Source organism: Cygnus olor, chromosome 2 (assembly GCF_009769625.2).
Source record: "Cygnus olor isolate bCygOlo1 chromosome 2, bCygOlo1.pri.v2, whole genome shotgun sequence".
NCBI lineage: Eukaryota > Metazoa > Chordata > Aves > Anseriformes > Anatidae > Cygnus > Cygnus olor.
The window spans coordinates 120,405,997-120,421,479 of NC_049170.1; the positions used below are offsets into that span (position 1 = coordinate 120,405,997).

General features: G+C 42.2%; 1 protein-coding gene across 3 annotated transcripts; it reads right to left on the minus strand.

The window, feature by feature from the left end:
• Positions 1-1,091: 1,091 nt before the first annotated feature.
• Positions 1,092-14,132, minus strand: SDR16C5 (short chain dehydrogenase/reductase family 16C member 5). Of its 3 annotated transcripts, XM_040545582.1 has the most exons (8): positions 13,990-14,132; positions 10,788-11,131; positions 5,700-5,831; positions 4,598-4,697; positions 3,406-3,550; positions 3,007-3,132; positions 2,338-2,473; positions 1,092-1,495 (listed from the first exon to the last, which is right to left on the minus strand). In XM_040545582.1, exons 2-7 carry the CDS (start codon positions 11,106-11,108, stop codon positions 2,380-2,382), a joined length of 918 nt encoding a protein of 305 aa, XP_040401516.1. In that variant the 5' UTR covers positions 11,109-11,131; positions 13,990-14,132; the 3' UTR covers positions 1,092-1,495; positions 2,338-2,379. The 3 variants fall into 3 exon arrangements, with proteins under 3 accessions (XP_040401516.1, XP_040401518.1, XP_040401515.1); XM_040545584.1 differs by lacking the exon at positions 2,338-2,473; XM_040545581.1 differs by having other exon boundaries at positions 1,092-2,473.
• Between the last annotated feature and the right edge of the window lie 1,351 nt (positions 14,133-15,483).

The window sequence follows — 15,483 nt, forward strand, 5'->3', positions numbered from 1 at the left end:
TATGTCATCAAGCAGACTGAACTGATGAATCAGATCCCCTTTTCTAAAATGCAGACCTGGACTATGGTATGCCTTGAGAAGCAATTTACACCTACATCTACAGACCAAAGACTGTTTCTCAGTTTATCTTCTCTCAGGAACAATATCGCCTGAAGAAATTGCTTGTTAAGGAGACCAACAAGAGGGAAAAACACAAAAGTGCATTTTTTTTTCTAGACACTTAAATCTTAATTGCTATCATGCAGCTGAAATAGTTTCAGTTTCTGGACATGAATCTTGCTTCATTTGACCAATAAAGTTTTACCACTGCCTCAGCTTCATTCTAGATCTCTTCCCTGCAGAATTTTTAAAGGCCTGTATCAGACTCTTCTTAGTGGTATCCAGTGAAAGGACAATAGGCAATGGGCACAAACTGGAAAAAAAAATCCATACAAGCATAATTTAATTAAAAAAGTGAGCATGGTTAAACACTGGAACAGATTGCCTGGAGAGGCTGTAAAACCTCCAGCCTTGGATATACTCAAAACCTGGCAGTACTGAACAACCTGCTCTAGTCAGCCTTGCTCTGAGTAGAGGTCCCTTCCAAGCCCAATGATTCTCTGAAGCAATAAAAGCTTTATGGAGATACACTTCTCATGCACATTACTAGGAAAGATCCTCCATATTTTTTAAGAGGTGAGGAGCCCACAAGAAGCACATACACCACACAGTTGTGGTAGTTGTTGACTTTATTACCAGCAAACAGTGCTATGTACATACATATGGGCACAATATAAGGCATATCTGTTTTCTAATTAGTAACTTTAATTTCCTGAAGTGTACTGCAAAACGAGCAGAATTTCAGAGACAGAAAAGATACAGATCTGAAAGGACAGTTAAGACAAATCTTTTCTTTATCGGCCTGAATTCTACCTCACAACCTGTCATAACTGTAAGGCTATTTTTAACATGCTTGTTTGACCCATTGTTTCTTGCTCATCATTAACAAAATAGTTCTATGTAAACTCTTCTCAATCAGTAAACATCACTAAGTGTATAGTGAAAGGAAATGAAAGTAGCTTCCAGGCCATCATGGGACTTTTTTTTTTGAAATAAAAGTCACCTTTTTCTTTATAATGTCTGCAATTAATTTCATACTAAATTCTATAGTCTTAGTTTGTAGGTATTGCCAATTGCCAATGGACTACTGTGACATGAGATGGGCTTAACCAGCATGTGCAGAAATGGGATACGTTTAAGGTATAATCTTTTTTCTTGTTTAGGATTTACCTAAAGTCACGATGTTGTTCTCAGTTTTCTGGTGGTCATTGTCAGAAAGGGCAAGGCTTCCTCAGCCTACCAGAGGACAGTCCAAAGAGTAAAAGGAAAGTAAAACAAGTCACTGTAGGCACAAGGCAACCTTCTGCCCGATCCAGAGGAACAGAACATGATGCTGTTACTCAAGCTGGAGCTGTAGTGGTCCCATTGACTCCAGTTCCCTCAGCACCATTCCTTTCTGAAATAATCACAGGAGAAGCCCTGATTATACCATGCAATACCTTTGCTTTTAGTAGCTTGATGTCCTTCTTGGCAAGATGTTTGATAGCCCATCTAGACTGTTAGTCTTATAAGTGTACTCCACTTAGGAGGCAAAAAGTTAAAGTTGTTCCTAAAATATTGCACTTAAAAGGTATGCAGAATTCTACTACAAAGTTGCAGGCATAGTATTAGCTTTTAAAATAAATTACACAAAAAGTCAATTAGCAGCACAAACGTCATTTATATTCATTCCTTCCCACCCCCCCCCCCAAGACATGCATAGTCATCTGTGAACCCTGAGATCACCAACCCCCCCCAAACTGATACATTACATTCATTTTGCACCAACAGAGCACATTTTCATTGCATAAAACTTCCGTTTGTATAAACTTGAATCTGTTGGTTCAGGAAACTCTTGAGTTCCTCAGTTTACCGAGGAATGGTAATGGCACTGGCAGTACAGCCCCTCCTCACGGTCCAGTGAATGACACTGAGAGGTCGGGTCGGGTCCATTAGAGGCTCTCCTGACTCCCAGCCAATCACAAGATTTCTTGGTCCCATCTCCCCCCCAAAAATGTCGATTATTAATTTGTGAAGCAGAATGGTATTTAAGGCATTATAATAGGTTCCCTTGGTGGTCTATTTCAATTAATCAATTTCCATAATGAAGCAAAAAGGAAACAGCTCATTGGATAAAAAGTTCAGATGAAAACGGTTAAAAGCTAATTAAAAAGCAATTTTCTTAAAAAATGTTACTAACTAGAAGTGAGGCACCTTAAGTCCACAGCTGCTACAGAAGCAGACCTTTCCTACCACCACCTTTAACAAGCTCTGCTTTTGCATTGCTGAATTTTGTCATTTTCAGTCCTTCTTCCCTTGACCTTTGAAGTTATCCATTAAATTGTAGGCCCCAGCAAATTCCGCAAGGAGAACAGAGATTTTCACTGGCAGGATGCTGTAAGTCAGAGGAGTAGGAGAAGAAGAGAAACCAAAACAGAGTTCAGAGGAGTTGTGCAGTTTTATCACAGAAATCATTTCACCTGACTAATACTAGCCAAGAAAGCTACTATAGTTTCCAGAATACAGTACCACCGGTCCTCTCAAAATACCGATTACACTCATTTGGCTGCCTTCGTTGTTACCATAGATCAACTTCCTGGCTCTTGCAAGCCAGGCTGGAAGTGCTCTATTGCTGGGGCAAGAAATGCCAGCGGGACACTTCCTGAGGGGCAGGCCCAGCCTCTAAAGCCTGCAGTGACACCACACCCCAGTGGAGCGAGCAAGCCAGTTAGACATTTCTGACATTGTTCTGTGGTCCAAGGGTAGAACAAATCCCTAGAAACTAAATTAAAAAAAAAAGCCTCCAGAAATGTGGAGAACTTAATGAGAATTCGTATCAGCAAGTAGAAGCCTAGTTTGCATTTTTAGTCAGAAGTTTTCAGTCTGGCCAGAAAAAGAGAGAGGAAAATAAGGAAGGATATGACTTACTTTTTCAAAGCAAAGAAAACATACAGACTGCGTGGTAGGAACAAAATTTCTTGGTCTTGTCGAATAGCAGTCATTATCTTTTCAGCCACATACTCTGGCTCTAGAACAGGAAGCAGACGTGACCACCTGAAAGAGAAGGTGTTTTCTTATAACAAATTTCTTTGGATTCACAAAGACAACAAATCAATTACATTTCATGTTTCAGCTAAAATGAACAGTGAAGTACCAAGAGCTTTGTCACTTAGGTTGCCCAGTCACTGAACAGCATTTTAGCCGTGTGAGGCCCTAAAGATAATAAAAGCAGAGCAAAGTCTAGCTTGTAAGAACCATAAAGGAAACATGAGCACGCAGCATGCATAATGTGGAAGCTGCATAAAGACTTCACAACAGCTTACTCACTTGGTCTCAGCGCCATCAAACATTCCTGTGCTTATGAAATAAGGACACACAGTTGTAGTTTTAATACCAGTCTTCCCCAGACTTCTCATCTCTACATCAACAGACTCTGCAAAACCAACTGCTGCAAATTTACTTGCACAGTAATCTGTAAAATAAAACAGTAATTGCAATTAAACATTTTAACTTCTTAATTAAACCTTACTAAACAGGTTCAGTGAGTCCTACCACGGTCACAGGAGCAGTAACAGTATTTGACAGAATGAGGACAAAACTATTCAGTTTTTATGGTGTGCAACACCAGCACTACATTATAAAAACTATAAACACACTACCACCAGAAAATTACTGTCCAATAATAACACTTTACAAGGGAGTAGGAAGCATTTCCATACGTTATTAATAAAACTTGTTTGATGTGATTCACTCTTACTTTCCTTCTCCTAAGTTCACTGTTGTAGATGGGAAACTGTCTGCCAATCACCTCTCTGTCACCTTCCTGTTTGACAATGAACAACAGCAGATTAAATTATCTTTTTGTACCAGGCCTTATCATTGAATCCATGAACTAGCTTTTTAAGCAAACTCAAGCTTTCAAAACTCTCTAATGTGGTTTCAGCTTGCATCTCAATTTGTCTTCATTATCACTGCCTTGAAGCTAGATTTCTTTTACTGCTATGCCACTTATTTCATTTTCCTCCTCGCTTTGCAGGCATTTTCCAGGAATTCCTTCTGAATTTGCCCTGATCTCAACACTTTCACTTTGCAGATTCTCTTGAATGAGTGGCAGAGAGAATGCAAAATGAGATATCACACATCTACCACTGTACCACATTTGGATTTAGTACGTTTGAGATAAGGAAGCCTATACAGGACCCTGCTTAGCTTGAGAACACATCTGCAAAAGAAGTGGCCTCCTCCCCACAAAATACCTGTAGGTTAACTTTGGAAACTGAGAACCACAGCGTTTGTTGTTTAAGTTCTGTATGAAGCTTCTAGATCCTCTTATTGCCTTGTCAGTGTTTCACAGCACTGCTGAGCATCTGGAAAACTTTTTGAAGGAATGCTCTATTTAAGGTCAGCTGATTTGAAAGTATCGCTATTTGCTTTACCTCTACACAAAGACTCAGGAACTCAGAGTTAGGACTTTAAACCACACTAATTGTCTAAATGAACGTTAGCTTCAATACACTACCTGCAAGACGATTGACTCCAATCAGTCCCGCTGAGCTTGCGATGCTAACCAAATGTCCATGGTTAGAGGCTATCATTGCTGGGAGGAAGGCTTTGCAAGTCTGCAACGTAAGTCAGAGTTCCAGTGAAACATTTTAGCAAGTAAGCTCCCTGCTATAATATTTTGAGGATTTTATTTATAGGGAAATTCTGCCTGTACTTTAAGTAAGGTGTCTCCTCCCCATCCTCCATTATACAAGTGGGGAAAGAAAACAGGAATTTTGTTTGAACTCTAACCTAAGCTGGGACCTTGCAGGTCCTACCAGTACTGTTTTCTCTTCAACGCTAAAGACAGATGCTAACTTGCTGAAAGGTAAAAACACAGTTTCAGCTAGCTGTTGTTTTTTTTTAAACCGCAAAACTCAGCACTGTATTGTTTCGAATGGACATTAAGCCCTCGCTACAAACTTTATAAACCAGCAAAAATTTAAATTTCATGTCTTCCTTCCATTAAATTTACTTAATCTTTGTGATTAAGTTTAAGTATGAAGAAGCTGAAGCATGTTTTAATATCCTGTTTGCAATTCTTTAATGGTAAAAACACTATATAGTGATCATTCTTCCCTGAAAGAAAGAAAATTAAATTATTCATTTTGGACAAAAGCCCCACTTACTTAGTATAAGAGCATCATCTGAACATGTGGTATTTCTTACTAAAACTATCATAACCACAAAGTAACTAGAACAATAACAGAATTGAGCTGTTCTGTTACTAGAGCAGCAACCTCTAGGCGGGGCCTGCTTCACATCAATGAATATTGAGGGATATAGCATCTGACTAGCCTCAGAACTTAGCAGATGGCAACCCTCAGTTCTTAAGAGCATTTGTAAATGCTAAGCAGTTTTGCTTCCACCTACCTACCCAGAAGTTCCCAAAGGATCTATTCTCCCACCTTTTTTTAAATCTCACAGACTGCAAGGCATAGAAAATAATTTCTTGCATTATTTTTACTGAACTGATGGGATCTCTATATCCTTGCATGCTTTACTCAATTCCAAAAGGCAAAATTAAAACTGTAAACATGTTAAGATATTTTAATACGTATATATAAGGAGAGCATTACCCAAAAGTGTGCCATTATGTTCACTTGCATAGTTTTTTCCACAAGCGAATCTGGAGACTCGATAAACCTCTTCCCAGTTACAATACCAGCATTGTTGACTAGGATGCTAACGTCACCAACTTCTTTTTTAACCTAAAACAAAAGCCTTAAGATTATTATGCAACAAATAAAGCATAACAAAAAATATTGACATATAAAAATAAGAAATAGAAGCATTGCACATCTCAACCAAGGTGAACATATTACGCTTGTTACAGATCCAAATACCTCGTGTTCTTGCATGTTCTCACCTGTTTGGAGCTGATCTCACCACTGGACTTTGCTTGGAGCCCAGCAGTCCCAACAGCTCCAAGCGTGCCTCTGCCTTCAGTACCTACAGTTCTTCCTATGACTGTTCCAGCAAGCCCCTGCTGCAGAGACCTTTACTAATACAAGCATTTTGCTACATTAATCCAGTCTTAAAACCAATGAATGACTCTGTATTAAGGGCCATTTCTACGCCACACTGTGAGGCACAGTACATAAATTCTCACGCTAGGTGAGCTAGCAACTACTTAATAGCATCTTCATATTTTGGGCATTTCAAGATTCCCAAAGCTGTTTTCCACAGGTTCCACATCTTCTGACTGCAATTGTTAGACACTAGCAAGCACTACACAGCAGTTTCTCCATTAGTGGTAGCTTCATGCGTATGCCACAACAGCTATCCTATTAAACCAGACCTCCCAGCACCATTCTGGAGGAGCAGACGGAGTTCTCTACCTCACTATGTTAGGGTTAGAATGAGCAGTCACTTTTGATCATAAATATTCCACATATGTATAAGCAGTGAGAAAAACAGCTTAGAAAATTAATTTCTACCTTACGACCATCTCCTTTATTTAAATATCTTGATTACTTCAAGCAACTTTATGGGTCAGGAATTTAAGTTTTTTGTTTTTTTTTTTTAAAAAGTTGATTTTCCATGAAGGCAGCCTGAAAGAACACCATAGTTGCAGTGATATTAGTTCTCACGGTAACACAAGAAGGGAGACAGTCCTGGGAAGGACACTAGTTTACTACAGAAATTATACAAAAGCTTTAGGGATTTGGTATTTTATCTTCCTTATAAAAGGAAGCTTTTATTCAGGCATCTGCAGTTTAGGTGAGGGAGTGAAAAAACACATGCATTCACAGAATGCAAAAGCCTTAGGAGCCTTCAGGGGCAGGGCATGGTGCAGAGGCTTTGTTTCTAATATATTTGCTTTGATTCTAACACCGAGCCAGAATCCTTTTGAAATGGTTCCAGAAAATAAGTTGGCTAAACAGTAACCTCTGTGCATGTAGTTCAGTAAGAGGAAGCACAGTTCTCATTTTAGCTCCAGAATGAGAGCTTCCAAGAATAGACTCACCTGACAGGACAACCATAGGCAGCTGATAAAAATCAAGATATTGCACCGGTTTTCACAAAAGGAGAATTAAAGTTTTCAATACAGTTCATTAATCCGAGCTATCCAGGAAATAGGAAGCGAGTTCACTATTCTGGTTGAATTTGCAACTTCAAGTGCTAAAACAGGTGCTGATGAGTAGCTTTGGGAAACTACGCTCTTATGCCCTCTAGCCACCCAGTTCCAGATCACAGGAAATTCATTTTGTAATGGTATCTCATATCCTACATAAATACAGTGACTGAGCAGACCAGAGGGGTAGGGTAACCTGTATAACAGTAAAGAATTGAGTTCAGCATTTATTCTCTTAATTTCCGTCTTCCTTAAACTCGTTCCAACTTCTCCATGTTTGTTAAACCAGTAAGTGTTATTAAAAATAAAGGAAGTAGCCTCGGTAGGATTACACAGAATAGCCTTGATATAGCTCCCTAAGCCAGAGCCCCTCTCCACCTCGGCCATTCCCCCTCAAAGCGCTGTCATATAACAATTAAAATATTCCTGAAGCAGTGCCACATGATCTTTGCAGTCAGCCTTAGACAAGTTGATCCAGTCACCAACGTATGCACTCCTCATTACAAGCAAAAAAAAAAATAGTCTGAGTTCAGAGACAGACAGTAATCATTAGTAAGTGATGCTGCAGTACAGACTGCTGCCTCAGGTCAGAGGATCTTAGCAAACCTGGGAGCATGGACCCATACCCTAGGGGCTACCCCTCGGGAAAATAAATACTCGAATAGACAGTCATGCTGTTTCTGGGTGCCCAGGCACGGACAGGGGTGATGGATGCGGTGCATACAGTTTATAACTTGGAGCTTGAGGCATTCGGGTTAGGAGGAGATGAAAACACTGTCATATGGCAGCAAATAAGAACAGCCTTGATCACCCAATTCTAGCTAGAGGCAAAAACCTGAGCAACCTCTTCCTTACTCATGTTTAGAGATGGCTGTCTCTACCAAGCTTTCCAAAATATATTCACACTTTAGAGAGAATTCAAAGCAGACCCGAGTGCCTTCACGCAACCCAGACAAACGCTTCCAGCTTCACAACACCTTTGGTCACGCTGCTTCCCTGCTAACCAGATGTGGCAGCTCCTTGCTCAAACAACTGGCTGTTTTGATCCCCTTCCCCTCTCAGCTATCCCTGTGCACAACAGAGAGCCAAGGCGCTCACACCAGGCTTCGTCATTCTGCTTTCAGGCCAGAACAGAAGACCTTCACTGAATGGCTTAGTGGGGCAGGGAATGTCAGCCTTCCAGAACTGTAAACCTCTCCATTATGCAGAGCAGGAAAGCATGTTCTGGGTGTTTGTTTTAAGCCTAGGTAAGCTAAGCATTATGCAAACAGCTGATCTGGTTAAGCATCTTTTTCAAGCATAAGCGCTATTTCCTGTTTGTTTCTGCATTTACATGTACTCTGTGTGTGTGGAAATTTGGTAGTGACTAATTCCCATGAATCACAAACAGCATCCTGAAGTATCTGCTTTCTATGAAGGGAGGTGCCCCCTCACCACCCCTGGCTGCCTCCAAACTTTGGAAGAAAGCACTGGGTGTTTTATAGGCAACATGAAATATCACCGGGAAGCGTGCTTCTGCTGTGCAAAACAGCAACAGCAAGGAAAGTTCTCCGAAAAGTGGAAAACTGGCTGCGAACTGTCACGTTGACAAACAAGCAACAAAAAACAGCACACGAGCAAGCCCGTAACGTGCAAGAGACCCTGGAAGTGAATGTGACCCCAAATGCAATCTTGCAATATGATACCGAAAAAGCTTCTGCTTCCTCATAAATTCAAAGCCCCCTGTGCTTAAAGACCAGCCAAACTCCGGGGAAGGAAGAGGAGTAAATCAGAGAAAGCCACATTCCTCTTAGGGCTGGTAGGACTTCTGCAATAGGGATGTTACGAACACATCTCAAGGCATAGCTCTTGACAGCCAACAGCTGCCCGTCATACTGTTGGTACAGGACAGCAACAAGGACACCACATACCCAGCATTTTTGGTTTGCTTCCTACTGAAATGACTGGTCTTTTTGGTCTCTGTGTGACTGATGAAGTACCCAAAGCAGGTAGTTAAGGATCATTTACATTTCATTTTGGCTTTAAAATAATTGAAATTATTGCGCCATGCAAAGCAGTATCCGATCACATCAGTGTGAACTGAATTCACTATGGTCTTGTACCTCCCCAAGTTATTGTGCGTAGCTGAATCACAGGAGAAGCAGCCCTGGAGCAGTCCTGCCTCATTTTGCAAAGAAGGAGGCAGCGCTCTGAGCCAAGACCTACTACACAGCAGTAAATAAGCAGCATTAATCAGTGTTTGATGCTGCTATGGTCTTATTGTTGCTAAGAAGACAAGAAAGCTTTCAGGGTGGTTCTGTAACAGCTGTCAGCAAAACATAATGCATCTGAAATAACCGTGGTAGTGTGTTCTCTTCTCTGTGGATCAGCTGCTAGTGAACTGCTGACATAGTAGTGTAAAGAGAGGATTCATGCACTGACCGGTTACAGACCCTTTTACCACCTCTTCACTCCTGTTTCCCTCTGTTTTTATCATCCTTAACCCACACCACATCCTCTGTGCTCAGCCAGAAGGGTTCTGCTGCTGCTCATCCCCAAGAGATGGAAGCATCAGATCAGGTCTCATCTTCATTTCCAGTGCTCTGCAAACTACAATACTCCTTCCTCCTCTCCCAGCTCAGCCAGGAACAGTTACAGGCATGTGGTGAAACGTGCAACCACTCTGCAGGGATGGAAGATGTGCACCTCAGCCAGCAGAACAAACCTGCAAGGGCAGCTGCAGGCAATTGGCATTACCACAATCCAAGAACAATGGTATGAGCCCCGAGTAAGCTGCAAGTCAATGTACAAGCTTTACTTATCAGAGAGCTTGTTCTACGGTCATTTCCAGATAGAAGAAACACAGAAGGCTAGAGCTTCTTAAGCAGTACTTTAGGGGACAAAATAGGAACATTATTTCAGCCAACAGATGTTCCTGAAGACAGCTGAACTTTTTTTTTTTAAGAATTCATCCTCAGGCAAACACTCAGTGTGGAAATTTTCTAGTCCAACAGTTAAGTTTAGCAACGTCTTAAGCAAATGAGAACAGGTTGTTATAATGGAAACTGTTAAGCAATTTTAGCTTTTGGCATTTCTGCTAGTCCTGCCCAAGATATCTAACCACATGCTATATTTACAAAGCTCTTTAGAAAGGAAAATATTGAAGCCTTCGAGATATATTTATTAAATCTGTTCAAGTGCATTTGCAAAAATCTACTCGCAGCCAGGAAGTTCGTCTGAATTTGCTTAAGTCATTAATCCCTTGTACAAGGTATGGTCTTTAGGATTAACTTTTTGGAAAAGATTACCACAACATGAAATACTGCTTTAGCTTCAATAAGCTGACTTTCTGTATTTGCCAGTAAGTGCTTGCTAAGTAACTGCATGAATGTGAAGCCACCCAGCTGAAGTTAGTTATTGAAAGAACCAGCTTCTTTATTTTTAAAAGAACAAAAGGTATACAACCCTAAAAAAAATAATCAGTATTCTTAGAATACATAGCACATGCAATAATCAAATGAATTAACTTTAATCTCCTGCTTTGAAATGGCTAAAACTTTTATCGCAAACGCTTTGGAATGATGTCAGAGGCACAAGTGAGATACTTTACCTGATCTGCTACTCGGTAGACTTCCTGCCTTTTGCTGCAGTCACAGATGTAAGCATGTACTTTCACTGCTCCATTTTCTCCAGCCAGTCTGCTCGTTTCGTGGAGCCCTTCTTGATTAATGTCCCAAAGAACCAGCGTGGCTCCAAGTTTGGCAAATTTTAAGGATAAGAGTCTTCCAATTCCACTTCCTGCTCCTGTTATTAATACTATTTCACCACTAACGCTCTTCTTACGTTTCGGCACAAACAAAAACACCAGTGACTCCAACATGTAGTAAGTCATAAGTCCAAGGACTTTGAGCATCTCCAGGAAGAAATTCATCTTGAGGCTCTTTCTTCAGATACCTGATAAAAGACAAGGTTTACTAGATAAATCAGCTATAAAGAGACCATGTAAACATTAATCTTGCAGAACTGAAAAGCGTTTTCCAATTAATTCTAACTATTTTTGAAACAGCACTCAGAAGCAGGCTAGCAAGTACATAGGCTTACAGCTGCATGTCTGACCCATTTATCCTGTTTCCATTTTATTTCCAGGACATTTTACTCCTCCAGAATGGAAGACGAAATTGATTTACCGTTTGGAAGAGACAGGGAATACCTGCTTTAGAAGTTCCCCACCCCTCACAACACGAGTTCCAGCTCTGCTCCCAAAGACTGTAGGCATCTTAATAAAATAGCAACAGTTGCCCCTTTAGCATTTGAAGCAGAAATGCATGGCGATTACAAATCAAAGCTTGTAGCTTGATCAAATTGCTTGAGTGCTGAAAACCTACTATTTCAGGTCAGGATTATTTTCTTTTTTTTTAGGACCATGGCTTTTTGTGCTTGTAGGTACCCCTTGTTGTCAAGCAGCCGTGCAAATGAAGGTACAGTCTCAACTGTGCTGAAGAACTACTAGCATAGGAAGCTTCTGAATACAGAAGATTTGTAAGTCTTCTTACCAGTACTATTATTTAAAAGTACTATAATTACCAGTACTATCATTATTGTTCAAGTGCAAAAAGCAGGCTCTCCTCAAAGTGTTTTACTTAGGAATGCACTCTAAAGCTGTTGACTTTCTTCTCCTCACATGAAGGAAGATGTCATGGGCTTGAATCACATCATCTCAGGTATGTGTTTACCTGCACACTCCATACTCATCACAGCAACTCTCACAATGAGCAGGCATTTAAGTCCTTGAAAGACCACTACTCATTCCCTAGTGTATGAATTCTATGCAAGAAAAATACCCTTGGTCTAGGCAGGTTTTTATCTCTAGTTACAGCACAAAAGATTAAATATCTTCCTTCTGAGCTAAAGGCAGAGCATGCTGGTGCTTACACTTCAACCTTTAGCACTACATACCTGATTTGTTCACATCTTAGTTAACACTGGTATCTATGTACATAGATAGTCATGTTTGACAATTGCCAAAAGATAAGTTACTGAGGTCTCGGCTACATTTAATGAACTTTGCTCAGAGTAGCATTTGGATGTACATGTTGTCATGAGTCTCAAGTTTTGGTGCATGGGAAAACTCCATTCCTGCAGAGGGACAGACATCTTCAAGAACAGAGCAAGTTAGTTCAGAAAACTTTATAGCACAAGCATTAGGACATCTTAAAGTTATTCCAGTAACAGGAAAAAAAAATTGCCAAAACCGTGGTGGGTAGGGAGACAAGTTCCTCTTTTGCAGATTTGTCAAAGGGTAAATGTTTTCTGTTCTTAGTTCCCTTTAAAATGGTACAGGGCACTTGCAGAGGTTCTAGCGTGGGAAAAAAAAAAAAGACAGGAAAACTGATTCTGGTATTTCTTACAGCACAATAATGTTTTCCTAGAGAAAATAGTGACATTTCCTGAAGTAGACTCTCACAGCTGCAGAACTACAACAGATATATGCAAAGCTAGGGTTATATGGGAAAATTGTTATTAAACTTCATGTGCATAAAAAAAACAGCAAGTATCTAGAAACTCGAGTTCTTTGCTGGGCCTAAAACAGAAGCAATAAGTCTTCACAGTAGATACAGTTGCTGAGGTTAACTTCATCGCACTAACTTAAAGCAACGAATGTAACACGCTCCCTTTGCATGAAAGGAAACTGGCATCTCTGGAACAGATACCAGTGTTACAGGGACCACAACACAGTTCTTAATCCCTAGGAAGAGGCAATGGAGGCAGCTGCCTTCAGAGCAAAATATACGGTTTGATCTCAAACCGGTTTGCCACGTGTGTCAGTAGTTTATTACAATAATCAGGTATTAGGCCTGCATGGGACAGAGGCACACCAGAGCTCGGGGAAGTGCTTCCTTTCTCAGTGAAGTGGACTTGTTTTAGGCTTACAGGCTGTTAGATTACCCACTCCAGACCCCTCACAAGAGGCTTAATTCCCAGTGAAGTGCCTCACCTGGGCAAACTCTGGCTGGACCATGAGTGCCCTGTTCTTGCTGGCTCACTGCATGGGTGCTGCCCATTTCCCCCAGGGGCACAGCCACCCTTCCCAGCACATTTGGCCGATGTGGGCTCCCCAGCTGAGGTGAACAGGGAGCGGCTCACAGGTGAGCAAACTAAGGGTACCTTTGGCACACATGCCATCATCAAACCAACGGATCCATACCACAGCCCTTCTGACACCACACATTGCTTTTAGCATGTCAGCATGTCACTGAGATAAGTGCGGAAAGCTTTTGCATAGTGGCAAAGAGCAAAGGTCCCCCAGCAGCTTACCAGTGTGATTTCTTTGCAGCTACGGACAGTTTCACCAGCACAGGCTTGGTGCTGATTCTCCCTGCTGAGCAGCTCCCAGAGACCACCAGGACAGAGCTGAGGCCCCTGTACGAAGTCACAACACCCCTCTGCTAGGGAAAGAGCCCAAAAGCCGATCCTTTAACCCCACGGACAGCGGGGGGCGAGCACGAACCTACCCCCTGCCCCCGGAGGGCTGCAGCCCCCTGCACGCAGCAGCCCTATAAACCAAGACAGGCCGAGGACCCCTAGCACACCGACACACGGACACCACACCACCCTACAGACACCACACCTCCCTATAGACACTATCCGTCCTACAGACACCACCCCATCCCATCCCACCCCACAGACACCACACCGCCCCGACCCGACCCACCCCAGCGCCCCCTCCCCAGGGGGAAGCAGCGCGCCCTCAGCCCTGGGGGCAACGCAGGGCACAGGTCCCCCGGTCCCCCCGTCCCGCAGCACCCCAGTACCTGGCCGGCCGGGCTGCAGGGGAGGAAGGTCAAGACCCGCCGAGGAGCACAAGCGAGCGGAGCAGAGCAGGCCGGTCCCGCCTTTATGCCGCCCGCCCGCCCCGGCGCGGGGCTCACCGGATGCCCGGGGGCGGAGCGGGGCGGGCCCTGGCCTTCCCCGGCCGGCCTTTGGGTTTAGTTTGTGCTCGCCCTCAGACACAAGGGCTGTGATACCGGGAAGCACTGGGCAGCCTCAGCTTCAGAGAGAGTCCGTGCGAGCAGAGGATGCTCGGTTCCGCCGGAAAATATACGACTGACGGCGTTTCTTTGCCGCTTAGAACCTTTATATCCCCCCTTTCCGGACTGGCATGTTTGTGTTGCTGTTACCCCTTTGTACTAAATACTAAATACTTTTCTTCCTTCCACAACGCCTTCTCTACAAAATATTGCTGAAAGCGGTCAAAAGTTCTTTTCCTTCGTGTATACGGTGTGGGGTCGGAGTCTAGGCTCTGTGTAGAACCTGCTGCACCCTCCGGAGCTGCTCGCTGAAGAGAAACTAACTGCTGAGTTAGGATGTCTTAGTGGGAGTTAATGTCTTCTGGTAATAATATAGCACATCCAGGGGGCTGATGATAGCCAAAAGGTAACATCAATGAAATCTGGTTTTGGCTGCTGCTTTCCTTTGTGGATTGTATTGTTTGCAGTGGTTTGTTTAAAACAAGGAAATGTGAAAAGCCATTCATATTCAAAAAGGTTTAAATAAAATACGTGTTTTGTAGTTATACTTGCAAATTAATAATGTTTAACACAGGGACCGACCTTATGATCAGAGTAGGAGGCTAGAAATTGGGATCCTTGTCTCCTTTCCCCCTTTTCAACAAATATTTCCTATGAATAATAACGTCACTGAGATAAAACTCACTGAAATAAAATGTCTGAATGTCTCCAGTTTGTTTATCTGCATGATGAAATGCTAAAGTTAGCCTGAAGAATATTCTTTTTAGGAGTGTCAAGTTGCTGTCTACCATGCTTTGGGGTCAGAACAGACCCAAGCAGAATCACCACTCTCGATTCAAGTCCAGACGTGGCACTGCCCTCAATTATGTTAGATGAAGATGTCTCCCATGTGCCACATAATATCTTCAGAGCAATTTGTGAGTGCTGGCAAAACTCCAGCAATGCAGAACTGGGCCTGGCGTGTGTACCATCACACGGTATGTGTTCAAAGGAACCCAAGGTCAATCCGATCCTAAGAACGAGTTTGAGCAACTTTGCAAGAGTCACTTTTGCTTGTCTGTAGTACTTGTGCTACTTGAGTGTACTGCAACTCTAGCAGGTTTGTATTGAGGGCTGGAGTTTATCTTGGCCTAGCTTAATTTCCAAAAAGCTCCTGAGCTGCTTTTCATGCCTTACATGAAACTATGGTAGATTCTTTATGGCATTGATCACGACTTCATCACCATTTAATCTTGACTGTCACAATGAATGAGTAAATGAAGTAAACAGAGTAAGGGT